A 24,230-nucleotide genomic window follows, 5' to 3' on the forward strand; every position below is an offset into this window, starting at 1 on the left:
CGTGTACTGGCCATTCATACTGGGAGCACAACGCTTTGCATAACGTAGCGAAAGATGCTGTCGCGCAAAGCGCAATTAGTCGGTTTGGTTGGCGCACTCCTGTACTTTACTGCGCATGCAATGAATCCGAAGACCATGGCATCCATGGACCATGGTAGTGCCCAGCAAGCCGCAAACGTCGCGCACGAGACAGCATCTCCCTTCGCGGAGCAGACTTGCCTCGTCGCCGAGGAGCTGGATGCAGCAGTCCAGCGGTGAGAGTACCGCCACAGAAATCCATGCATGCAGCGTGCGGCTGCAGCAATTGTTGCGCGTAAGGCGGAGTGTCGGGCCTTCACTGCGCCACGCAACGGGCACCCTGTGTGGAGCACCCTGTGGGGGGCGACTGCTGCGCTGGTCACAACCCACAGCAGTGTCTCATGGTTTGCTGGCCCCGTCGCAAGGTCGTGTCACATTTCGCTATCACCGCCCTTCCTTTCCAGCCTCTGACGCCGCCTGTGGTACCACTCACACACCCTTCGCTTCCAAAGCAAGCACCACTCTGCAAACGAAACCCTCTAGCCACTGCACGCCGCCGCGCCCACCACCGCACCGCACATCCATACGGTCCTACCTGCCTCTATCAATCATCCCTCTACTCTTGTCTCTCCCTGTGCACCACCAGCTTCTCCCAGTTTCTTCAGTTCCGCACCGTGAGCAGCCCGCTGGTGCCGCACCACACCGTGGAACCCGATGAGTTCCGGCGGCTGCACGACTGGATGCCGACAGCCTTCCCCGAGGTCTGGGAAACACTGGAGGTGGAGGAGGTGAGCACGTGTTCGTGTGTGTGGGTGGCCGCGGGGAGGGGGGAGTGTGCGGATGGCAGGTGCTGTTGGGTGGAGGGAGGGGCTCCGGGTTGGCCGCACGCCGTGCCTGCCGTGCCTGTGCCTCCCTTACGTCTCCACACTCACTTGCCGTTCACTGCCGCACCCGCATACCGTACGACCAGGTCGGCGACGCCAACCTGAGCTACCTGCTCAAGTGGGTCGGCACCCTGGAGCTGCAGCAACAGCAACAGCAGCAGCAACAGCAACATCCCGCCGCCGCTGCTGAGGGGGTGGCTGCGCCGCTGCTGCCGGTCCTGTTCCTGAGCCATCTGGATGTGGTGCCTGTGGCCAACGAGACCCTGTCCAACTGGACGCACCCGCCATTCAGCGGCGCCGTGGCGGGCGGCTACGTGTGGGGCCGCGGCGCACTGGACGACAAGGTGGGGGGGGGGGTGCGCAGTTGTAGAGGCGGAGGGGCCAGCAAGTGTACCAGCGGCATGTGGGACAGGCAATACAGGGCACGGGGCCGGTTGGGCCAGCCGTGCAGCAAGCAACCGGGCATCTCTAGGGCTCGCCTTGCATGTTAACTTGTGTACCTGCACGCTTGCCGCTTCATCGGCAGGTGGGTGTCTCAGGGCTGCTGGAGGCCGCGACGCTGCTCATCCGCACCGGCTGGCGGCCCGCGCGCACGCTGTACTTTTCGTTCGGGCAGGACGAGGAGGTGGGCGGCGAGAAGGGGGCAGGTGAGGCGGGGGGGGGGGTGGACCTCCATCGGTTGGGTCGGTGGTGACGAGCACAGGGTCGTGGCAGTGGGGGCGACGCTCAGGTGCGCGCTTGGCGCGGCGCTGCCAGCGGCCAGCCAGAGGCTGCTTCCTCCCTTCCCCCATCACCAGCCACCGGCTTGGGGCTTTTGCATGTACGGCTTAAGCAAGGAGTACTGTATTCGGATGGGCAAAGGAGCGCGCGGGACGATGCCGCACGTTCCATCGTTCGGCATGTCAACTGGGTCAATCCCCACAATTCCAGATTCGGCCCCGGCAGGGCTTAGGCGACGCAGCCCTGAGACGCAGCCCCGAGACGACTCAGCCCTGCCCCACTATGGCTTACTAATGCTTGAAGGACAATCTCCCAGGGGTGTTTCACCGCGTGCCGTCCGGGGGTTGCGTTTCCCGAGCCAAACCCGCACTTAGATGTTCGAGGTCAGCCCACGAGGTCAACCCCGGCTCAATTCAGTCCCCCGGGGTTACTATAATGACCGAATATGTGGTATTAGATGTGGTAGTAATGGTATTGGGCTGGGGCCCGTAGGGCCGTGCGCTAGTGGGACCCAGGACCAAGTTTGGTGGTAGCGAGAGCTACCGGTTGTGTGTGTGGGTGGGGGGGGGGGGGGGCGGGGGACATCACTGCCTCCGCCTGTGTGAAGCTCAAGGCCCTTGTAAGTCCGCCTTTCAGAGGACATCCTCTGCTGTCACACCTCACGATGACAAAAATGTTGGTTTAAAGCATGCACAGACTTTGACGCGACCTCGGGCCGGGCCGTCGCGTCGCTGGCTGGCAGACGTCGGTTGACGCGACCTCGGTCGCAGTGCCTGTTGCGCTCGCATTTTACATTAACATGGCTCGTCGTTACTTGAAAATATAGTTCAGATACATCCGATAGGATCTGTTAACTTTTGACCTCGCTCAGTTAACGAGCAACTGTAATCAGATACATTCTCTTGCCGACTACACCCACTATACTCAAATGGAACGCAAGCTTCCTCGCTTTTGCTACGAGCTGACAGCCCGGCGACGCGTCACTGGGCACCCTGCCGCTGCCAAGGCAGCCGCTGCCGCTGCCGCCGCTGCTGCCGAGGCTGCCCCTGCGGAGGCTGCCGCTGCCGAGGCTGCCGCTGCCGAGGCTGCCGCTTTGAAGGCTGCCTTCCTGAAGGCTACCGCTGCCAGGGCCGCCGCTGCCAAAGCTGCCGTTGCCAGGGCTGCCAGGGCTGCCGCTGCCAAGGCTGCCGCTGCCGAGGCTGCCGCCCTGAAGACTGTCGCTGCGGAGATTGCTGCCGAGGTGGCTGCTGAAGTGGCTGCCAAGGCTGCTTCCAGGGCCTCTGCCCAGCGCATCACTCGGCTGGCAAGATCACCCGGCTGGCCTTCTCATGGTCGGTCTCGCTTGGGAGACACCAGTTGCATGACTGGTGGATGGCTTCAGCCCCACACAGACCAAGCTGTGTAAAAGGCCTGCAAGGTGCTGGGTTACACCCAAAGCTGAAGGCCCTGATGACAGTTTCGGCCATCGGTATGTACAGGTATATGCGTATCCAGGTTTCACTCACCCGATGGTTGTGACGTGACAACAATGGTCAACACGACCTGCTGTTTCCCAGTGCCGAACCTAAAGCCCTTTTACTTAGGCCCGTTTGGGGGGTACCACACCAGCAAGACTGTAATTTGAGGCTGCTTGGGCACTGGGGCCTGCGCCTGCCTGATCCAGGGGATAACCACCCATGGCGGCCTGGCTGGCTCCGACACTACCGCCTCCACCAGAGAGCCATAGAGGGCCCTTGACTTGTGCGCGCATGACAGAATCACTGCGGAGGGAGTTTGCCAGCCAGTGCCAGTTGTTGCAGGCGGGGATGCAGCAGGGAAGCAAGCCGATGCACTTCCATGCATGTGCCACCGCATATTGCTTGCACTGATTCCGTTCAACCAACCCCTCCCCCTTTCCTTTATGCTTCCCATTCCTTCAGTCCCCCATTACGATGGGACTATTTCGCTGGTCTCGGGCACATTGTCACCCCCCCGTCACCTGCTGTGCCCTCACTCCCTTACGCACACACAGCTCAAATTTCGGCGCTGCTGGCGTCTCGTGGCGTCAAGGTGGACATGGTGTTTGACGAGGGCGGATCCATCGGCAGTGACGGCTACCCGCCGTACAGGTGAGGCTGGGTCAGGTCGCTCGAGTTGTGTACGCGCGTGCTTGGCTGTGCGCCCGTGCGCTTGCTTGTGTGCCCGTGCGATGCAGCGGCAGGGTCGTGAGAAGAATGCACTCAGGGCGGGAGCTATGTCTACTCCCGAGGGGCTTCGCACCACGCCGTCTACACGGGGGTGGGGTATAAAGTGGAGCCCATTGCTGGCAACGCCTAGCCTGGTAAAGGGAGCATTGATTGACCCTGTCATCTGACAACGCGGCCAGCTGCCACGCATCATCTGAAGCCAACCCCGGCTGTGCTCACTTCCACTTCCTTGCACTGCGCCGCAGCACCAAGCCTCTGGCGCTGGTGGGGCTGGCGGAGAAGGGCTTCGCAACCGTCCTGGTGGGTGGTGAGCAGCGGGCAGTGACGAAGTAGCTGGGCAGTGAATTAGACGGCCAGTGAAGTAGGTGGGCACATGCAATGGTTGGGTGGGGCCGTGGGGGTGCCAACTGCCCAGGCGACGTCTGGCGGTGGTTGGAGGGCACGTCCAGTGGCTGACGCAACCCGCCCTCACCTGCGCCCAAGAGCATACCCACCAACTGCTTCACCACGGGCTGCGCCTTCACGTCTCCGCCTCCTCTGCTTCTTCTAGGTACCGTCTACTCCCTGACCCCAACTCTCCCGGTCCCCCCTCCCTCGGTCCCCACCTGCCACTGCAGGTCCAAGTCTCCGCTGCGGGCGGCCACTCCAGCATCCCACCACTGGACGGCTCCAGCGCCGCCGCCGTGGCCGCGCGCATCATCACTGCCATTGACCGCCGCCCGCCGCCCACCCGCCTGGCGGCGCCCGTCACGCAGTTCCTGGGCGCCATCGCGGACTCCACGCCGGGTCTGCGTGGGCAGCTGTTCAGTGTGGTGGGCTCGCCACTGGCGCCCGACTGGCTGCGGGACCTGGTGGCCAGCGCCTTCCTGGGGCGGGACACGCCCGAGACCGCGGCCCTGGTGCGTGTGGGGGCGTGTGGGTGTGGGGGCATGTGGAGGTGTGGGGGCGTGTGGAGGTGTGGGGGCGCATGCGGGGGATGCATGCGTGACTGCATGCGTGTGACTGCATGAAGGGCGGGGTGGGGATCCAGGGGCTGGCGGTGTGTGGCTGGCGGGGTGTGTGGGTTGCCGCGCTGTGTGCTTGCTGTGTGAGGTGGCACGGAGTTGGCCGCAGCTCTCTGTAGCCTTCAGGAAGCGGGCAGCCGGAAGTGGTGCTGTCTTTCCAGCGCATCTCCCCGACATCAACGCATCAGTCACATCGGGCCCGCCGGTGCCGTCCCCCGCCCATAGGCCAAACTCTCCTCCTTACTCTTTTGCACTGTGTTTGGTTTAGTTTGGGCTGGTACCAACTCCCCCCCCCCCGCGTCCCTCTGTAGGTGCGCAACACCGCTGCTGTGACCGGCCTGACGTCGGGCTTCGCGGAGAACGTGCTTCCCCCGAGCGCCACGGTGCGTGTCAACTTCCGACTACTGCCTGGCGCCACCACCGCCGACGTCATTGCCTACCTCACCGACGTGGCCGGGCCGTGAGTTTGACGACCTGCCCGTGACGGCACCGTGCTTGTTCCATTGCAGCATGGCCATGCGTGTCGTGTGGATCGGACCAGATTAGCGGGGGTTGCACGGACGGTGCGCCGCAGGCCCTCCGAACGTGACCAACCAACATGTGAGAGCGGGATTTCCACAGGATCATGACGTGCCGGTTTTAATCCTCGTGACTTCACCTGCCTGCAGGGACCTGCCGCGCGTGCGTTTCGAGATGAGCGGCGGCCAGAACGGCAGCATGGCCACACCCGTCACCTCCGCCTCCAGCCCCTACTTCGCCATACTCAAGGCCGCGGTGCAGCAGGTGGGGCTGCGGGCTTGGTGCAGAACCGCACATTCCGTCGCTGTGCGGGTGTGTACAAGGCAGAGGCAGGATTCGTTTATATCGACACGCGTCCCTCCTTCTACCAGATTCCCCGGTGCCGCAACGCTTTGTACGGCGCACTGTCAGAGTATCGTACCGTCAATGCAACTGCCACAGCCCATCACGCGCTACGCACACATGCCCATTCGCATGCCCACTCTCGCGCACCCATGCACGCACCCAGGTGTATCAGCTCAAGGACGGCAGCGGCTCAGTGGACGTGGCGCCCACACTCATGGCGGGTGCGTGCATGCGTGCGTGCGTGCGTGCGTGCGTGCGTGCGGGCGGGCGTGCAGGCGTGCGGGCGGGCGTGCAGGCGGGCGGGCGGGCGTGCATGCGTGCGGGCGTGCGGGCGTGCGGGCGTGCATGCGTGCGTGCGTGCAGGCGTGCGGGCGTGCGGGCGTGCGTGCGGGCGTGCGGGGTATGCCGTAATCCACGTATCCAAGCCCGTGAGGTGTCCTTGTTGCTGCTGTGCGGGCACGCGTTCGCTCTTTCTTCCACCGCTTTGCGCTGCGCCCACTCCTCGACCGCAACGTCCACCGCCGCCCTCGTCCGCCCTTCCGCTCGGTTGATGTGGGGTTTGAACTGACCCATTCCTGTCCTATTTTACCCCTTTCTCGCGCAGGTGGCACCGACAGCAAGCACTACCTGCCCATCAGCGCGGGCGGCGCGCTGCGCCATGTGCCGGTGTCGCTGAACAAGACTGCGGGCGACATGCGGCGGGTGCACGGCCTGAATGAGCGTGTCAGTGTGGCGGACTTTGGCCGGGGCGTGTGTGTGTTCCAGCGCCTCATTCAGATGGTGGGGGGCAGCGCCTAATTAAGGTGGCGGGAGCCAGCAAGACAGTGCGGGTCGGTGGCTGGGGTACGGGCCATGGGGTTGAGGATTTTGAGGAATGGTAGGGCAGGACCATGCGATAAGGAGCATTAGTTGCTGTTCCCAAGGAGCGTTCCTTGTGTTTGCGTTGTGGGTAGACTGTGAGATTGACGGCTTCCTGTTGGGGGACCTGTTTTGACGGACACAGCTCAAGATGGCGCGCGGCAGTGGCAGCCGCGGTATGCAGCTGGGTTGGTAGCGGCTGACAACACGCGGCCGGTGTGTAGGCTGGCTGGGCGGCTTGTCTGTGCCGGGTACGGTGCGGTACCCTAGCTGCTGGGAAACGTTCTTGTTGGCGCGACTGGGACAGTAATGTAGGGCAAAGGCGGCCCTATGCTTACGAGACGAGGAGGCGGTTGAAAGCTTTTGTACATCACTGTTCCATGGCGATGCCTGGCCATCCTGAGAAGATCGACGATTGGGCGGCGATTGACTGCTCACACAGCACAAAGGCTACAGTTCACGGCCATATTGTTTACATGCACATTCCTTTTAAGCACCCATGCTCAGTCCCGCATGCCAGCCATGCCAGCAGTGGCTATGATACTCTGCAGCAACCCTGGGCCAGTCAGCCCCAGGCAGCTACTCCCGTCAGTGGTGGGTCCCGTATGCGCAAGGCTGCCTGCAACCGCGCCACCTCCCTTTTGACTGGCCAGCCCGCACTCGCACAGGTGTCAGGCATGCATGGTCCTCACATGGCGACGGATTAAATGCCGAACCACCACACTAAGTGCTTGCACAAGTCCACATACACGTACGGTATGCACTTGACTACACTATATCCCACCATACATACCTTTGCTCACATCCGCCCATTCCACCGCCAGGTACCGCCTCCATCCTGCCACCTCGTCAGCAGTTGCCAGGCGCGCACTTCAATCCCACGTCCCAGCCGGCACACCTCCCTCCTCACACGATCGGCCGGCCCGCCACCATGCCCGCCACCTGCAGCACCGCGCCAAGGGCAGCGGACACCTTGGCCCGCCAGGCCACCTCCACCAGCAGCCGTGCGCCGCCCTCGCCCCGCACACTCGAGCCCCCCTCCACCAGCTCAACCCACGCCAGCGCCCGGGCCGGCACGCCCGCGGCCGCCGCCGCCACGATCACCTTGTCCCATAGCGGCACGCTCACGCTCCGCTGCACGTCCACCGCCATTGCCTTTGACTGTACGGCGGTACGGATCGCGTCAGCGATTGCGCCGTACAGCGCCCCGCCCACCAGCGCGCCGCCCGCCGCCAGTACGACAAGGCTGACGGGGACCATGTCGTAGTGTACGGCAGTATCCTGCAGGCGGCCGGATCCGGACACCGTGCAGGCTGCCTCTTTGATGGGGCCGGCTGTGAGGCTCAGGCGCAGCGTGACCACAAGCGTGGCGGTAGCGATGGTCTCGCGCTGCACATCGCGCCAGCCCCACTTCCAGGGGAGCACCCAGTGCTTGCGGTGCATTCCGGTGGCCTGCCGGGGGGGAGAGGAGAGGGGGAGGAGAGGGAGGAAGGGATGAAGAGAGCGATGGTCGGCCGGCGGCGTGCTAAAATAGAAGGCTGGTACTAAGGGAGCCTGCCTCGAGCGGTGGGGCAGAGCTTGGGCCGTGTACGCCTGTCGGCTAGCTAGGTAGTTGATGCCCTGCGAGGCCCACGCTGTTATGCACCTCGGTACGCGAGATAACACACGTTAGACGCACCCGCACCCGGTAGTGGAACTCGATCAGGCCGTCGTCGTGGATGGCGTGCAGCACGCCCGGCCCGTCCAGAGCCAGGCGCAGGTCGACGAACATCTCATTGTTCACCAGCCCGAACTGCCACCGCCCCGGAAGCGGAGAGCGGAACTGCTCACTGTTATGGATGGCTTCAAACAGCTGCGGCTCAATCAGGGCCGCGAGCTCCGCGCGGCTTTGCTGGAAAATGTAGGTTCGCTCAATCACCGACATCTCCCTTCAGTTCCAGGCAGGGCTATAGGCGACGACTGACGTCTTATGCACAAATACATATGATGAGTACAAGCGAATGACCTGTTGCATTAAATTGCGGCGTTTGAGGTGTCAACGCTCGCGGTGTCCTATCCGACGCTGGTCTGGGCTACTTTGGGCAGACCCCATCAAAAGACATCACGAGTTGCGATTTGCATTGTCTTAAATCCGCTGCTGGTGATCAGCATTTCCGACGCGGTCCGTCGAGTTATACCCACTGCTCAGCCTCCGGCAGATCAAATGGTACGCGTTTGGTCTCAGCAAGAAAGAAATTCAAGCATAGCGGCAACATAGCATATTGTGGGATGGCAGGCATCTCAGCAAAGTTCAAAGATGTCATACCAGTGCCGTCAGTGACGGACAAACCCAACCACCTCGTTTTCCCACGCTGGCTGACCGCACTACGGTAAACTGTATACCTGCTGCAAGCCCTGACCATTCCTGTTGATAGCCGTGCGCCGCATCGCACGCACGCGACATACCGTACTAAGCGAGGAGCTCTGTGCGCCTGCTACTGCGCACGCATCCCTTGACACGCATGCAACTAGAAGCATCCAGCTCCGCTTGTTCCATGCACGCCAGCCTCTGCCTTGCAACCCCCCCTTCATTCCCCTGCCTACCCCCGCCCTATTCAGTGTCCGGCGCCCCCCAGTGGCACCTCCTCATCCAGGCGGGCGTACTTGCTGGCACCGCTGCCGCCCCTGCGCCACCACACCGCGCAGCCGTTATTGGCGTTGCGTCCGCCACAGCAGCCGTCGCCAGCGCAAGCCGCCACAGCAGCAGCACCAGCCAGCCAGCCAGCCAGCCAGAAGCCACCGGCAAGCAAGCGCAAGGCAAGGGGGAGGGGGGCGGAGGGAGAGGGAAAGGGGGCGCGAAGCGTCAGGCGTGTTTCATGGGTGCGTCAACAGGGCCGCTGCTCGGCTAGGTAGTAGGGTCACCAGGACCAGCACTGGAAGCCGGCGGTAGGTGTCGTTGCTGCTGCTGGCTGTTGAGGCCGCGCTCAGTCTCACCATTTGCCTGGGTCTGACTTCGGCACTGCACAGCCGCATTCGCTGGCTGCCGGGTGTGCGCGGCAAGGGGTCACCGCCCCGCCCGCAGCCGCGGGACGCGTCTGTCAATCACCGCGACGTCAATGCCACCCTCTACCCTGAGGCCGCACGCAGTTGGAAATCGCCCTCTCACTTGCACTGCAGTGTTGCGCTTTGAAAGCTGGTGCATTCAACCACAGGCATGTTTGGTCTCTGCATCCCTTCCCACACGCTAATCAGTAATCCGCACGATAACAAACGGACCATCCGTTTCAGAGTGGCTCGTGCCTCCCCCGCGCTCCGCTTGCGTTTCCCTCTTCGCAGCCCTCCACCCCGCCCACTCACTCCCTCTCCTCTCCTCTCCTCCCCGGCCCGCCCGACCCATCCGATGCGCCACTCACGAGTGGTGGGCGTGGCTGGGCAATGCCGAGGCGGCGCGCGCGGGGAACACCAGCCGCAGCGCGATCTGCATCACACTCAGCGCTGCACGGCGGCGGCGTTGGGGCAGTGGTGGCAGCAGAGCGGCGTAAAGAGGGAGGCGTGAGAGGCGACATGTAGGAAACACCGTTGCAAGCGGCATGGGGCCCAGCAGAGGCATTCCAGCAACCCCAGCCCCTTGCCTGCCCGCCCTGCCGCTTGCTAGCTACTCTCCACCAGCCTTCGCCGGTGCTCGCCCGGGCCGGTAGTAAAAACCCAGTATCCTATCACCCACCACTCCAAACCGCACCAAAACAAGCATGCTACACACGCTGTCCTCCCACCATCCATCCACCCATCCACCAGTCCACTCTCCCACCCATGACCCATCACATGCTGGTCCACCCACCTAGGCCAATGCCGTTGGGCGCCCAGATGTACGGGTCCGCCACAGCCACACCGTACGTGGTCCACAGCGCCGCGTTCAGTGTGTTCATCTGCAGGCAAGCAGGAAGCAGTGAAAGAGGGTTGCAATCACAAAGCCCAAAGCACCGCCAGACTGCGCTGCAACTTGCTAGCTGGAACACAGCGATTCGGCGAAATGTGCGAGTGCATGTGTTGCCCGCTCCGCGACCCAAGTGCCGGATTGAACCGACCTTCCCGGCCGACGAGTTCACCTGGCCCCATCGAACTTGGTACCGGTAGTTTCAAAGCCAGCTAACCCCGAGGTCCTCCGCTAACCTCATTGCCAACCCAGTTCTCCTTCCAATCACACTTCAGACTGTGCATGCTTCTCCCCCGTCCTCATGCCAGCTACCACCCTCCGCTTTTCACCGGCTAACCCAAACCAGCGCCCCACCCGCGCCCCGTACCCTTGCCCCCACCATGGTTAGCGGCACTAGGATGGAGCTGCTGTTGCGCGTGCGGATGACGTCCCACATGGTGGACAGCGGAGCGGCGTAATACACCAGGCAGACGATGTTGCCGGCCATGCCCCTGCGCGCGTTGATGAGATACAGGGGTTGGCAAGGGAAAGTGGTGGTGAAGTGGTGGTGTGACGGTGATGTGGCGGGGCGGGGCAGGGCATTCAAGAGTAGGGGGCAGCGGACCTGGTCACGAATGCAGTGGTGTTAGTTGGCTGCACGGGCTGCTTGGGTTGGGTTTATACTTTATAGCAGGGTCTGTATCCTGCGGCCCCCATCTACTCAATAGATTACTGCAATGCGAGACCCGCACTGCGCGCGGCGACACAGCCGTACTCACCACACGCCCTGCTGCACCACAGCGCTCGGGGCGAAGAATGACGTGTAAACACCGAGGAACGGAAATATCTGCACAGCACACGGTGCAAGCGCGTTGGATGCGGTGCGGCAGCACGGCTTGGGCGCCGGGTTGCAGTCCCTAACGCGGCGGCACGGTAGCTATCAAACGGAGGGGAGCACGTTCAGTAGCCATGCACAGAGGAACAGCCCAAAGACGGGGCCAAGGAAAGTTGTAAGCTGGTAGACGCAGAAGATACACGTATGGTGGTTTACATCCCAGCAGGCATGAGCCACACTTGATGCCTCAGCCACTGGCCCCCGCCCGCCCCGCCCCGTGAGACGCACCGCCGCCGCGAGGCACACCACAAAGCGGATGCGCTCCTTGGCCTGTACGTCCCGGACGGAGCAACCAGGGCTTACGAAATGGGCACTGGGGTCAAAAGTAGCGTTTTGAACAGGAAAGGAGGCACACCAAACAAAGGAGCACCCTGAGCTCGGCGCAGCCGCAGCGGCAGGCCGACGACATCTGCACTAGGTCCCACGCTGTAAAGTCGGTCGCATCCTGCACTGAAGTCAGCACGCCCAAGGCCCGCCCGCCCCGTTGCTCATAAGTCAAGCCCCCTCCTCTGTCCCCCTCTCGCTGGCCACCTCACCCCCTCATCAGCCAGGCCATGAGCCGTGAGCGACATGTACGTGCCAATGAGCACGCCCGGCGCGTTGGGAGCGCACACGAAGGGGTCCTTCTTCAGCAGACCGTAGCCCAGCCACGCGATGCAGTTGGCAATGGTAATGCTAAATGGAATGGGATTCAGGTCCTGCGTGGGAAGAATTATGAGCCAGGGTACGGGGGGGCGCCGTGGTCAGGGACGCCCAGGGCTGCTTTAAGGCTGCCGGACCTCAGACCGGCCGAGAGGACCCGGAGCAGCGGTTGGGAACACAAGGCCGTGTGCTGTCAACCGCTTACCCCGAGGTGCTTTTCCCGCTGCGCCTTGAGCACCGCCTTGAGCGGTGAGAGGTACCTGGGGCCGGCGAGCAACAGGAGAGCGAGCCAAAGGGGATCGAATGGTGCAACCAGGGCGCAAAGGCTCCGTGCGCTCCGTGCTTGGGCTCATATTCATTTGAGCAAGCTGCTAGATGCCACCGAAACCGAAATGCTGGGGCCTCTTGCAGGCAGCGAGGGACGAAATGCACCGGCAGCAAGTCGCGGAGCCGCGCTCAACGGTGCTTTGTTGCCATTTCGCTCACATGAGAATAGATATAACGGCGCCCATACCGGGCACCACCGTGTCCAACAACATGTTTCCGCTGGCGCCCATTTTAGCGAGTCAGAACGCGACACCGCAAGCAAGTTGGACGTTTCGTGAGCCCCTGCCACGTGTCCTACGAGTAGTATAGCAATACCAAGTTTACCACCTCGCATGTCTGTTAGGGCGATCGCACAGCGATGCATGGACCGTCCGCGACCCCGCCTCGCCCGGTCGCCCCGTTTGCGTGCCGTTTGCCCGCTGTGTGAACTTGCACCCACAATCCCTCAAAACTGCGTGCTCAGCCGCTAGGAGCGCTGACTTCAGAAAGCTGGCAATGCACTTAAAAGCGCGCACGAAGTACGGAACCAGCCCTTTAGCCCACGCCTTCAGCCTTTCACACGCCCATTGCAGCGCTGGCGCCTGCCCTGGTGCCAGTCTGCCAGACACGACGCTCGCCACATCCCCTGCCAACCACTCTCGTCCATAACCACGATCAGTTCATCTCTGAGCCTTCATATGTCCGCCCACGCTCCTCTTCAAAAATCCCTGCACACTCTCATTGTAAAAGCTAACCCAAGCGTGCCGCAGCATGCGGGCGCTGCCACCCCTCTGCTGTTCCTCACTGCCGCTACGGTACTCACCTCACTCTCACTCTCACACTAATTCTGAGCAATAAGTAAAGTCCATTCCATCAATCGCATCCAAGTCACTCACGCCAAGCTTGTACCACACCTGGCAGATAGCACGCCCTGCAAATGCAAGCACATACACACACTCCCGCACCAACGCTCCGAAGATCTTCTCCAAACCCTTTCAGATGTCGCCGGCGATTTCCGCTAGCTCAAGCCAGCGCACCTCCTTGCTCTCCAGCTCGTCAACCACCTTGCCCAGCTCAGCGCTGATGTGCATGACCTTGGAACCGCCAGCCACCGCCGCGTCCGCCAGCTGCGCCTCTAGCTGCACACGCTTCTTGCCGAGGGCCTCCATCTCCTTGCCCAGCTTCTGCGGAGGGCAAGGACAGCGGGGTGCGGGTGAAGCAGCGCACGGTTGGGGCAGAAGACGGGGGAGAGATTTGGTAGATAGGAGGACAGTGTGCAGTGTGGATAATGGGACAGAGGGAGCGGACACCGTGCAGGAGGTGTGGTCAGAACACTACTGTGCGCATGCCATGGTTCCTGGCATTAGCACGGTGTCGCGTCTGCGCATACCCGACTGCGCTCCCCCAGTCCCACCTTAGCTCTCTTGTTAGTTTGGGCTGGGATCTACTATCCCCCACCCAACGACACACACCTGGTACTCCAGCTGCTCCTTGTACGCAAGCGTCGTGCGCTTCGACTTGGACTTGGCGGCAGCCGGTGCAGGGGCGGCAGCAGCCGGCGCCGCCTTGGCAGGCGCGGGTGCGGGCGCCGCGGCAGCACCCTTCTTGCCGCCCTTCTTGCCACCGCCAGTAGTGGCAGCCGCGGGCGCGGCGGCCTTGGAGGCGGCAGGCGCAGACGAGGCACCGGTGGAGGGGTGCTCGAAGTCTGACGCCGAGAGGCCGAGGTTGTCGCTGAGGCGGGCCACGCCGTTGGCGACGCGGAGGATGTGCGTGGCGTTGAGGGAGGCGGCAAAGGACTGCGATGAAGCACAAGATGCAGAGGGCAGCACGGAGTGAGCTGTGGAAGGTGCGGAAGGTGTTCGCGCAACCCGCGCGCCCCCGTCAAAGCGGGGCAACAGCGTGCGAGTTTTGGACACACAACACAGGCACCCGCATACAATGTCTTTGCGCAGTGTTTTCCTCGTGCTCATTAACACAGCCACCCGCCCCTCGTCCCTCCCTGCCCACCTGGTTGTGCGTGATGGCGATGATGACGCCCTCGAAGTCCTTCAGGGCGCCCGTCAGCACCTGGCGATGGGAGAGCGGGAGGGGGTGGAAGAGAACGCAAGGCGAAACACAGGGTCAGGGCTGGGCAGAAGAGCAGCAACATGGTGGGACGCACCCGGCCAGCATGGCTTCCTGGCACACAAGCTCCTATCCGCATACCGTACTCTAGCATACGCGTATCATGCCCCCAAGAGTCCGAGCCTATAAACCTAGACCAGTAAACGCGCCCCGTTCACACCTTCACCGAAGATGCTTTGAAACAAATGCGCACAGTGTCAGAAGCGAGTGCCAGACTGCCGGTTAACACCCCCACATCAGGGCCTCACCTCGATGGTCTGGGCATCCAGGTGGTTGCTGGCCTCATCCAGCAGCAGCACATTGGCGGGCACCAGCGCAAACGCCGCCAGTGCCACACGCGCCTTCTCGCCGCCAGACAGCACGCCTGGACGCAGAAGAGCGCGGCAGTGAGGGAGAGGGGTGGGCATGTCAGGGCCTATGCGGCGTCTGCGTGATGGTTGCGAGGGTGCGGTAGTATGGATGTGCCACTTGGACGAAGACGTTAGACGGGGGTAATCTTAGTGCGTGTTAGTGAGGAGGGAATAGGCTGACTGGGGTCATTGCTTTTGTACATGCGTTGGGATACTGTAGCCATGCAGTGCAGCCGAGAGAAGACTACTGTGGAATCCAGAGGCACGAGGTACACGCTACACTACTGTCCACCTGGGGTCGGACCGGGCATCTGGTGCTGGCCATTGCATGATCTTATCTTGCTCCTCTACCGTACTGCAATGAGGTAATCCCTTTGCCGGGTTGGTTATCCCAATTCCACCCGTTCTGGTGACTCTTGCCGCCCAAGTCCTGCTGCATATGCCACCCACACTTACAGGGCACACATCCCGTGACCACTGTAACCCGTGTGCCTCTACACGTAAATGCCGCGGCATCGCTTTATGTGCCCGCCCTCACGCGCTGTATGTAGACTTCACATGTGCATGAGTATGTAGACTTCACATGTGCATGAGGGTAATCAATAAATGGGCTGGGGTGCTCGGCAAGAGAGGTAGTGTAAGCCTCCTGCCAAGCTGTCGCGGCGGGAGCGCAAGCGCCCCCATTGCCTTGACCCCCTAAAATATTAAAGTTAATCGCAGGTTCTCAATGAGAACCATATAAGCGATTAAGCTTATAAGAACAGATACTACACATGATCTGAGCCAAAAGGCCGAGAAAGGTATGCTTTCACTGATGTTGCCGAGCCCACCACCCCCCAGTGCCGACCGGCGAGACGCAAGATCCGTGCCCGATGGTGGGTTGGCAACTCGGCCTCCAACGGGCGCCAAGACGCTGGGCCAGTTACTTATGCCGTTTTATATTTATTATCTTATAACATGCAAACGGACTGCAGCAGAATCCACTCAGCCGTGAGCAAGCAAGATGCTTGCGCCAACATCTGGGAATCATTCATCGTGAGCGCAGCCTCCAACGGCCTCCGATCACCCTCCCTTCCTGCCCTTTCCCCCTGCAACCTCTCGTCGCACTCACCAATCTTCTGCAGCGCCATGGTGCCGGTCAGCCCCAGCGCACCCAGCGCCTGGCGGCACTTCTCCAGAGTGATGCCAGGGTCGTTGGCGCGCGCCACCGCCTCCACGTACTCAAGGGCTGGCATGTCCAACGGCAGATCCTGTAGCGGCGGCAAACGGATGGCGGGTTCAGGAAGGGGCCAGCGGGCGGCGCGTGGAGCCGCGAGGGCGGCGTGGAGGGCGGCGTGGAGCAACACAGATGCCCCGTTTGTTCAGGGTCCCAGGGCACTGCCGCGCAATGCTGCCCGCCACACCTTTCTCCTCTCCACCCCCCCCCCCCCACACACACACACACACACGCGCCGCCCGTGCGCCGCCCACCTGCGCCAGGTCCTGGCTGAACACCGCCAGCCGCACGCCCTCGCCCAGCACCCGGTCGCCCGCCCACAGCGGCAGGTTGCCCGCCACCGCCTTGAGCAGCGTGGACTTGCCCGCGCCGTTGGGGCCCAGCACCTGCACAGGCAGATGGGGGCGGGGCGGGGCGGCGGGGGGTTTGTGAGGTTGGAAATGGAGAAGTAGCGGTGCAGCGGGTGCAGTGAAGGCGGCAGAGGCAGCGCATTTGTCAAGCAGGCGAGTGGGGTTGCGCGTGGGAGTTCGGTAAATGTATGGCCACACTGACAGCCGCAACATATCTGCAGGCACACGCCCACACAATCCACGATGGCCTCATGCACTGTGCAACTCCAACTCCATTCCCCCCACCGCTTCGCCACCTTCTCCCCTTCACCCACCAGCACGCGCTGCCCGCGGCGAATGACCAGGTTCACTCCGCTGATGAGGGGCTTGGCGCCCGGCTCTCCGGGCGTGCCCCAGCCCACCGCCGCGCCCGTGAGCTTGATGGCCTCGGTGAAGCAGGGCGGCGCACGCGGCAGCTTCAGAGCCACCTTGCGTGCGTCACCGGCGCCTGCCGCGGCCGCCGCTGCGGGGATGACTGTCTGCTGCGCCTTCAGCTTCTCAAGCATCTTGGCCTTGGACTGGGCTTGAGAGGCCTATTGGGGGTGTGGGTGTGAGGGCAGGAGGGAGGAAAGAGGTGGGTGTGTGAGAGGGGGGATGCTGGGTTGGAAGGTGGCTGGGTGTGCTCGCGGGTCGTGAGGGACGTAGAGGTTAGCAGCAGTTAGCAGGGTAGTGCATCAGTAAACATGACACCAGCAAAGATAGAGAGATTACACGAGGCTGAACGCGCCCGCAAGCTAACACCACCCATCCTCCCAGCTCCAAACCGCCCCTTCCACCCCTCCTCCTCCCCCTGCAACCGCCCCTTACCACCTCCCCATCCAGCCCCCCCCCCGTTACACACCTTGGAGGCCTTGGCGCCGAAGCGCGTCACGAACTCCTCCAGCTTGTCGATCTCGGCCTGCTGCGCCTCCGCCTCGGCGCGGGCGGCGGCCTCCCGCGCCTCGCGCTGCGCCAGGAACTTACTGAAGTTGCCGGCGTAGTGGTTCAGCGTGCGGCCGCGCACCTGGGGGTGGCGTAGCCGAGAGGATTGTGCTGGTTTGGTATTTTCCCACGGCATGCTCCGTTCTTCACGAAAACCGAATCAAAGAAGCCGTCTCCGGTGTGCGGCCGCCGCTCGCAGAGGCCCTATCCCTGCTCCTCGCTTATCCCCCCCGCTTCATTTTCCCGCCCCTCTTCCTCCCCACCTCCCCGTCCTCTCACCTCCTGATCAGGCCCGTGCGAGCTCCTCCGCTCCCTCCCTCCCTCCCCTCCTCCCTCCCTCCCTCCCTCCCCTCCTCCCTCCCTCCCCTCCTCCCTCCCTCCCCTCCTCCACAACCCCCCTCCCTCCCCTCCCTCCCCTCCCTCCCCTCCCTCCCCTCCCTCCCCTCCCTCCCCTCCCTCCCCTCCCTCCCCTCCCTCCCCTCCCTCCCCGCCTCCCTCCGCTCCCCTCCCCTCCTCCCTGCCTGCCCCACCTCCACGATGCGGTTGCAGGCGGCGTCCAGCAGCGCCTCGTCGTGGCTGACCAGCACCACGGAGGTGGAGGGCGGCACGCCCTTGCGCAGGAAGTCGCCCAGCCACTTGCAGGCGGCGCTGGCAGGCGATGCGGCGGGGAGGGGGACGGGAGGTGAGACAAGAGGCGGACAGGGGGAGGCGGTGAGGGGGAGGAAGGCCGGACTCCGGGATGAACACACAACGTGCGTACGAGTTACACGTACCGAGCCAGGCCCCCGCAATCTCCCAGGCCGCCTTGCCGCCCTGCCCGCCTCCCCACCAGCCCCCTGGGCGCTGGCTAGTCGGGCCATAGGCCCACAGCATGCCGGCTGCCCCCCTCCACCTCCCCGCCCTCCCTAGCGGCTTGACCTCCCCCAGCCCCACCTGTCCAGGTGGTTGGTGGGCTCATCCAGCAACAGCAGCGCGCCGGTGCCGTTGCCGCCCTGGCCCGCCGGCCCCAGCAGCAGGCGGGCCAGCGCGATGCGCATCTGCCAGCCGCCGCTGAACTCGGTGCAGCGCCTGCGGTGCCACGTGGCGGGGTGGGCGGGCTTGACGGGAGGAGAGGAGACGGCTGGCGCAGAGACCCAGGTGGGCGACTGAGCCACGAGCCACCAGCCACCAGCCACCAGCCACGTTAGCCATTATATCCAGTGTTACACCCTCATTGTGGGCGAGTACCAGCACCCAGCTTCGGCCCCACGTCCCGCCCCTCCCCTCCCCTCCAAACCCCACCCCAGTGCGCTCACTTGTGGAACTGCTCCGGCTTGAAGCCCAGGCCCGTGAGCACGTTGGTGATGGTGCGCTCGCTCTCCGGCCCGCCCGCCATCTCCCACGCCTCCTGCGCCGCCGCCAGCCGCTCCGCCGCCGCCGCGTCGCCGTTGGCCAGGTCCCGCTCCGCCCGCGCCATGTCCCGCTCCGCCTCCACCAGGCCCGACATGCGGCTGCGCGCCTCCTGCCACACGGTGCGGCGGCTGCCGCCCACCGCCGTCTGCTCCAGGTAGCCCACCTGCACAGGAGGCGGAGGCGGAGGCGAAGGAGGAGGAGGAAGAGCAGGAGGAAGAGGAGGAGGAGGAGATGGCGGGGAGGTGAAGGCAGGGAAAAAGTGGCGGTAGATAGGACAATAGGTCAATAGGTGCATGAGGTGTGGGGGAGGCGGGACTCGCGGCACGAGGGCCAAGGTGTATGTGGCATGACGAAAGGCAGCTCTGGCCACGCCGACATTAACGTCCGCGGCGCCACCCCACACGCCCTGGTTGCCCCTCTCAAACCCGTCTGTCCTCGAGCTCCCAAGCCCCTGCCTCACACCTACCTCACCCGCACAACCTCGCCTCTCTCCCCACACATACAAACACGTGCACACGCGCACACATGCACGCACACATGCACGCACCTGCACCAGCGGCGCCACCCGGGCGGTGCCAGCGTCCACGGAGCGCAGGCCGCTGAGGCAGCGCAGCAGGGTGGACTTGCCGCAGCCGTTGGCGCCCACCAGGCCGGCGCGCTGGCCCGGCATCAGCTTCCAAGACACGTCCTGTGGACGAGGGTAGGGAGGCAGGGAGGGAGGCAGGGAGGCAGGGAGGCAGGTGGGCGGGGCTGGTTGTTACGGAGAAAGGGGAAGCGCCCGATAAGGGTTTGGCTTTGACCACAGGGGGAGGCAGAGGCCCCAACCGTGCGTGTACGTCGCCGCCCCACAGACACGCATACACAGACAGACGCGCCGCCATTGCCGGCCCTTGCCCCTGCCCCACCCCACCCCACCCCACCCCACCTACACCCCCTGCACTCACGGAGAGCAGGTCGCGGTCTCCCGCCTGCACCGTCACGTCCTCCAGAACCAGTGTGGCGCCCGCGGTCTCGCCTGCAGTCCAGCGGGAGCAGCGGCGTCAGTTCAGCGGGTGCGGACAGGCTCTACCTCTGGAGGGGGGTTTGGGGTCGAGGCGGGCCGCCGGCCCTGCGCTCTAGGCACCTGGAGGTGCGCACGCACACCCTGTCTTGCGCGCGACCGTCTTTCCCGTGTCCTCTTCCTCTCCCTCTCTCTCTCTTTCCCCCCGCCCTCTGCTGCCCTGCTCACCGCGCGGGATGGGGAACTCCGCCGGCACCGACAGGGCATCCTCCTCGTCCCAGTCCTGCGGCGGCTCGTCCTGCTCGTCACCGCTGGCGTAGCTGCCGGTGGCGCTGAAGCCGCTACTGGCGTAGCCGCTGCTGGCGCCGTGGCCATTGCCGTTGCCGTTGGTGGTGGGCTTGACCGTGAGGACCACGGTCGTAGCGGCGGGCGGCGCCGCCGCAACGCAGACAAGCCGGCGGCGGAGGCGGGTGCGGGCAGGGGCAGCCGCGGGGGTGCCCGGCAGAGGCAGGGCCTGGGCCGAGGGTCCGGCGGAGGGGGCGGCCGGCGCGGAAGCGGCCACGCGGGAGGCGCGCGCGGCGCGGAGCGCCGCGGGGGTGCCGGTCAGGAGCATTTGTGACCGCTGGCAGCACAACACCTGGGTGGGGGACAAGCCAGCAAGCGCCGCGGATGTGGGTTAGCGCGCGCGTCAAAAACGTACTCTCCTGACATATAGCTGGTCAGCTGCTGCTCGCCCAGCGCAGGCTCGCGAACAGTGTGTGGTGCGCCCATCACCCTAGAAATGGCTTTGTGGTGGCCGGCATGAGGTGGCCGGCAAATTTGGTGGCTAGCTAAGAGATAACACTAAATTGGAAGCAATTCGGCTGTGCGCTTGGAGAGACTTTACCACAACAATGCGTGCGCTAGTTACCTGAACGCTCGTCTAGCACAGGAGGCTAGTATGAGCTTAGTATGAGCTGCTACTTCAGCGCAACTAGAAAAGTGCATGACCGCTGTGAAGACGGCTTGTTGTTGGAAGCGACGAGGTCGCGATGGAAGAATTGTGAAGAAGTGTTGGCCCTGGTGCTCCAATGGCAATGCCAGTACCAGTTGCATTTGCATATTCACCACAAATCTATATCAACGGAGAAGGCGCTTGCAGGTGCAGGCCCGCTTGCAGAAGGGCCCGTGGGTCCTGGCCCAGTAACGTGCACGGAAAGCCTGTTGCATTTATGCTTGAGTTCCTCATTGGGCCGTTGATTGGGTCTGGCAGATACAGGCAAATGCATAGGGAGTGCTCGCAGCCGAAACGTCGCCGCCTGAGAGCTCCGCCAACACGCGCACCGCCAACACGAACCATGTTATATGGTACTTGCACGTCATAGTTGCATTTGTAGTTTGCAGGTTGCAGGCGGTGCCAAATCAACGGTCCATCGCGGTTGGGCAGGCCTTTTTTGGCGCTCGAGTCAATCAAAGCTGCTCATTTCTGGTCCTTTCAGTGTGATTAGCCAGCAACAATCACGCACAGGTAAGTGGCAGCACGAACGAGGCAAGCTGACGCGGACTGTGCCAATGTCCCGCGTTGCTTGAGCGCGCACAGCCCCTGGTGCTGCGACGGGTCGGTAGTTTGGTGCACAGCGGTAGCTAGGACACGGCGGTCATAACAGGCGCGAAGTTGCTTAAGCGGGTGTCGCTCGGGAACGAGTGCACCGGCATGCTGCCGCAGAAGCCGCCCGAGCGGCGCGCGTCTGCGATGGCCCTCTCAGCGTGTGCCCTTTGGTCCCATGCTGCCTTGCAGGCACTCGCTCGCTCTTCGACTGAACAATCGTTTCGGAGTACTCCGTCCGCCGGAACATTCGGAACCATGCCCGGTGAGCACCGGCCGCGTCCGCGCGCACGCGGCGCTCTGCAGCACCGCTGCAGCGGGCTGCTTCAAACAGTCCAGGTCTCTTCAGCATCTAGCGTGCGACCCACACGTCTCTCCCGCAATCACCTGGTCTCCAGGCCCTTCAGCTCCACGACTCCGCCTCCCCTCCCCCTCTCGCCCCCACGCCACTTCACATACGCCTCTGTTTTTACTCACCACCACCGCCCCGCACCCCCCCCCCCACCCGCCTCGTGCAGGCCTGGTGGACGCCCTGTCCGCCTCCATCCGCTCCCACACGGGGCTGCACTACGTGCCCAGCTTCAACGACTTCGTGTCCAGCGCCAATGACGACGTCGAGGTGCGGGCGAGGGGCGGCAGGGCGGCGCGGCAGGGCGGCGGGGGTTAGTGAGGTGCGGACCGGACCGGGGGTGATTGAAACCACCGCACCACGACCTCCCCCTTTCCCTCCCTCCACAAACACAATTACACACAGCACAAACACGCACACTTTCCCACTGTGCTGCCTGCATCAGGCCATGGAGGCGCTGGCCCAGCAGCAGCACGACATGGACCTGGCCCCGCGCGACCAGGCCGCCCGCGCCGGCGCCCCTGCCGCCGCCAAGACCAGCAACAAGGCCGACGACCTGCCCGGCCTCACCTCCGCCGTGGCCATGGACATCCACAAGGTGGGGGGTATGTGCTTGAGCCCAACTGGGGGGAGCGGAAACAATCCGAGGGCACACCGTGTGTGTATGTGAGGGGTTGATGGCTGTGTTGCTTAGCCCTGCTGCTCCCACACCTCGCCCCTCGCCTCGTCGCCCGTCACGGCGTCATCCCGCCCCGCCCCGCCGCCCCGTATGCTACAGGTGAACCGCTTCAGCTCCGACCACGCCGCCAGCACTTTCATTGACAACGCCCGCGGCGGCCGCAACGCGCCGTCGGTGAGTGGCAGGGGCAGGCGGGGAAGGCGCCTGCAACCCGTGTACGTGCCGCGTGTAGATTGCGTATGGACTGCACTGTTAATTTGACAACATATGTGAGAAAGTGCCACCGTCCCTGATCCCCCGCCCTCCACCGCCTTGCCCCTGCCGCCCCTCCGCCGCCCCTCCGCCCCTCCCTCCTGCTTCAGGTGTGGCAGTACATCCTGCACAGCCAGGGCAAGGAGCGCCTGCCCTCCTTCGCCGAGCTGGCCGGCACCAGCCCCTCCGGCTCCGGCCTGCCCGCTGGCGCCGCCCTCAGCGCCGCCACCCAGGCCGCCGCCGCCACCATGAAGCACGGCCAGCAGCAGCACACGCAGCAGGCGGCGCAGGGCAAGACCATCGGCGCGGCGGAGCTGCAGAAGGTGCGTGGGTTGTATGGTGCGGGGGGGTGGGGTGGGGGGTTATGTGCCCGAGCCCATTATGTGCCCGAGCCCAATGGGGGGACAGGGCTGCTGGCTGGCCTTGCGGAGCTTGTGAGTGGTACGTGGCACGACAGATGCGCGATGGGCAGCGCCACGACGCCACTGTTGCTGACACACCAGCACGCAGACAACCGCTGTCTGCTTGGATGCACGCCTTACTGCAACCACGGGCACTGCTTGTCGCACACCTGCAGCACTTCAACGTGAGCCAGGCCCAGGCCGAGGCCATGGTGGCGGAGGCCGACCGCGACAACGACAAACGCATCAGCAGCCAGGTGGGGGCGGGCGGGTGGGGCCGTGGCGGTGTGGCGGGGCTCGGGGTGTGAGGCGGTGGGGATAGTGGTAGCCATGAGGGAGGGCGTAGTCAGGTAAAGGAAGGGTGGTAGTCCTTGCAAAGCTTAACGTGCGGTAAGCCCTGACCCAGACTCCACAGGAACTGGACAGGACAATGGGGTATGTCGGCCTTGTGGCGGGGTGTGTTGCTGCAGCAGCTGCCACTGCCGCCCCTGCCCACTGGTACTTCCTGTGCTGGCCAATGCTCGCCGCAGGAGTGGGAGGACATCATCAATGAGGTGTCGGCCTAACCGGCCTGAGAAGAGGCGTAGGAATTGCGGTCCACAACGCGTCAGCACCACATCAGCTTATGTTTGTGCCGTTGTGGAGAGATAGGTGCGCTGTGATGGTTATTTGGGACGTGACAGCCTGGGCGTCCAGGGTGTCAGGCCTTTACGGTGTCAGTTGTTTCGCCGCCGTGTGTCATCGGCAGTTCGGCATCCGTGTTTCATGCATTCGTTGTTTTCTAGCTTACAAAGACGTTTTGCTAGCTGTACCCTGTTGCAGGCTGCGTGTAGTTTGGCGGCAAATGCGGGAGTCCCCCTGATAGCATTTGCGCATTGATGGGTTGCCGTTACGCCGCTGTTTGGTGCGCAAGCGTGCTACGACATAATGGATATGATTGTATTGGTTGCCAGGCGCAAGTTACCGCGTTTAACTTCAGGTGGCGCGGTATTATACTCTAGCTGGAAGCGTGGAGGGATGTTCTGTGACCGAGGTGGCGTGGGGGTGGAGTTCCCGCCATGGGCACGCGGTTCGTGAACGGCATACATAGCTACATAACTTGCACATAGGTCGGCTGCTGTATTGTTACTGAGATAAGAGACGCATGAACGAATAAGAAGTGTGCTGTAGTTGGACTCCCAGTAGGGTGTTGCACAGTAATCGACCGGAGCTAACAAGCTGCGCATCAACATAGATCTACATGAACCTGTAAAAGTATCAAAAACGTCACAAGGACACAGGCTCTGCTTCGCCGAGCACAAAG

General features: G+C 63.4%; 5 protein-coding genes across 8 annotated transcripts; 2 read left to right on the forward strand and 3 right to left on the reverse strand.

The window, feature by feature from the left end:
- Positions 1-26: 26 nt before the first annotated feature.
- CHLRE_06g271700v5 (uncharacterized protein) lies at positions 27-7,038 on the forward strand. Its single transcript, XM_043062951.1, has 11 exons — positions 27-254; positions 665-806; positions 989-1,246; positions 1,429-1,549; positions 3,634-3,730; positions 4,054-4,108; positions 4,426-4,707; positions 5,124-5,272; positions 5,481-5,595; positions 5,840-5,897; positions 6,281-7,038. The coding sequence occupies exons 1-11, from the start codon at positions 121-123 to the stop codon at positions 6,472-6,474; spliced, it is 1,605 nt and encodes a 534-aa protein (XP_042923657.1). The 5' UTR covers positions 27-120; the 3' UTR covers positions 6,475-7,038.
- A 22-nt stretch (positions 7,039-7,060) lies between these two features.
- Positions 7,061-8,486, reverse strand: CHLRE_06g271750v5 (uncharacterized protein). 2 transcript variants are annotated; one of them, XM_043062953.1, is made up of 2 exons: positions 8,219-8,486; positions 7,061-7,986 (listed from the first exon to the last, which is right to left on the reverse strand). In XM_043062953.1, the coding sequence occupies exons 1-2, from the start codon at positions 8,456-8,458 to the stop codon at positions 7,441-7,443; spliced, it is 786 nt and encodes a 261-aa protein (XP_042923658.1). In that variant the 5' UTR covers positions 8,459-8,486; the 3' UTR covers positions 7,061-7,440. The 2 variants fall into 2 exon arrangements, with proteins under 2 accessions (XP_042923658.1, XP_042923659.1); XM_043062952.1 differs by having other exon boundaries at positions 8,213-8,486.
- A 49-nt stretch (positions 8,487-8,535) lies between these two features.
- CHLRE_06g271800v5 (uncharacterized protein) lies at positions 8,536-12,606 on the reverse strand. Of its 2 annotated transcripts, XM_043062954.1 has the most exons (10): positions 12,450-12,606; positions 12,169-12,223; positions 11,858-12,019; positions 11,550-11,591; positions 11,206-11,273; positions 10,827-10,938; positions 10,352-10,439; positions 9,927-10,008; positions 9,508-9,644; positions 8,536-9,198 (listed from the first exon to the last, which is right to left on the reverse strand). In XM_043062954.1, exons 1-9 carry the CDS (start codon positions 12,518-12,520, stop codon positions 9,578-9,580), a joined length of 747 nt encoding a protein of 248 aa, XP_042923660.1. In that variant the 5' UTR covers positions 12,521-12,606; the 3' UTR covers positions 8,536-9,198; positions 9,508-9,577. The 2 variants fall into 2 exon arrangements, with proteins under 2 accessions (XP_042923660.1, XP_001696214.1); XM_001696162.2 differs by lacking the exon at positions 9,508-9,644.
- Positions 12,607-12,779: 173 nt separating this feature from the next.
- On the reverse strand, positions 12,780-20,776 carry CHLRE_06g271850v5 (uncharacterized protein). Its single transcript, XM_043062955.1, has 15 exons — positions 20,572-20,776; positions 19,890-20,298; positions 19,606-19,676; positions 19,209-19,349; positions 18,565-18,824; positions 18,203-18,337; positions 17,800-17,917; positions 17,190-17,351; positions 16,624-16,881; positions 16,214-16,345; positions 15,855-15,993; positions 14,642-14,757; positions 14,277-14,336; positions 13,742-14,065; positions 12,780-13,453 (listed from the first exon to the last, which is right to left on the reverse strand). The coding sequence occupies exons 2-15, from the start codon at positions 20,272-20,274 to the stop codon at positions 13,265-13,267; spliced, it is 2,490 nt and encodes an 829-aa protein (XP_042923661.1). The 5' UTR covers positions 20,275-20,298; positions 20,572-20,776; the 3' UTR covers positions 12,780-13,264.
- A 110-nt stretch (positions 20,777-20,886) lies between these two features.
- On the forward strand, positions 20,887-24,189 carry CHLRE_06g271900v5 (uncharacterized protein). Of its 2 annotated transcripts, none has more exons than XM_043062956.1 (8): positions 20,887-21,168; positions 21,439-21,511; positions 21,765-21,865; positions 22,041-22,193; positions 22,374-22,448; positions 22,637-22,849; positions 23,104-23,184; positions 23,458-24,186. In XM_043062956.1, exons 2-8 carry the CDS (start codon positions 21,505-21,507, stop codon positions 23,491-23,493), a joined length of 666 nt encoding a protein of 221 aa, XP_042923662.1. In that variant the 5' UTR covers positions 20,887-21,168; positions 21,439-21,504; the 3' UTR covers positions 23,494-24,186. The 2 variants fall into 2 exon arrangements, with proteins under 2 accessions (XP_042923662.1, XP_001696483.1); XM_001696431.2 differs by having other exon boundaries at positions 21,012-21,168; positions 23,458-24,189.
- The last annotated feature ends 41 nt before the right edge of the window (positions 24,190-24,230 follow it).

Source organism: Chlamydomonas reinhardtii, chromosome 6 (assembly GCF_000002595.2).
Source record: "Chlamydomonas reinhardtii strain CC-503 cw92 mt+ chromosome 6, whole genome shotgun sequence".
Taxonomy (NCBI): Eukaryota; Viridiplantae; Chlorophyta; class Chlorophyceae; order Chlamydomonadales; family Chlamydomonadaceae; genus Chlamydomonas; species Chlamydomonas reinhardtii.

Coding starts and splice junctions, on each gene's coding strand:
- CHLRE_06g271750v5 (XM_043062952.1), bottom strand. CDS start 8,458: ATGTCGGTGATTGAGCGAACCTACATTTTCCAGCAAAGCCGCGCGGAG. Junction 7,987..8,212: donor AGTTCCACTACCGGGTGCGG/GTGCGTCTAACG, acceptor CCCCCCCGGCAG/GCCACCGGAATGCACCGCAA.
- CHLRE_06g271850v5 (XM_043062955.1), bottom strand. CDS start 20,274: ATGCTCCTGACCGGCACCCCCGCGGCGCTCCGCGCCGCGCGCGCCTCC. Junction 17,352..17,799: donor CCTGCAACCGCATCGTGGAG/GTGGGGCAGGCA, acceptor CGCCACCCCCAG/GTGCGCGGCCGCACGCTGAA. Junction 15,994..16,213: donor TCAGCCAGGACCTGGCGCAG/GTGGGCGGCGCA, acceptor CCGCCGCTACAG/GATCTGCCGTTGGACATGCC.
- CHLRE_06g271700v5 (XM_043062951.1), top strand. CDS start 121: ATGAATCCGAAGACCATGGCATCCATGGACCATGGTAGTGCCCAGCAA. Junction 807..988: donor AAACACTGGAGGTGGAGGAG/GTGAGCACGTGT, acceptor CCGTACGACCAG/GTCGGCGACGCCAACCTGAG. Junction 3,731..4,053: donor GACGGCTACCCGCCGTACAG/GTGAGGCTGGGT, acceptor ACTGCGCCGCAG/CACCAAGCCTCTGGCGCTGG.
- CHLRE_06g271800v5 (XM_001696162.2), bottom strand. CDS start 12,520: ATGGGCGCCAGCGGAAACATGTTGTTGGACACGGTGGTGCCCGGTATG. Junction 12,224..12,449: donor GCCGTTATATCTATTCTCAT/GTGAGCGAAATG, acceptor CGCCGGCCCCAG/GTACCTCTCACCGCTCAAGG. Junction 9,199..9,926: donor CCCAGCCACGCCCACCACTC/GTGAGTGGCGCA, acceptor GTGGTGGCGCAG/GGGCGGCAGCGGTGCCAGCA.
- CHLRE_06g271900v5 (XM_043062956.1), top strand. Junction 21,866..22,040: donor GCGCCAATGACGACGTCGAG/GTGCGGGCGAGG, acceptor TGCCTGCATCAG/GCCATGGAGGCGCTGGCCCA. Junction 22,449..22,636: donor GCGGCCGCAACGCGCCGTCG/GTGAGTGGCAGG, acceptor CTCCTGCTTCAG/GTGTGGCAGTACATCCTGCA.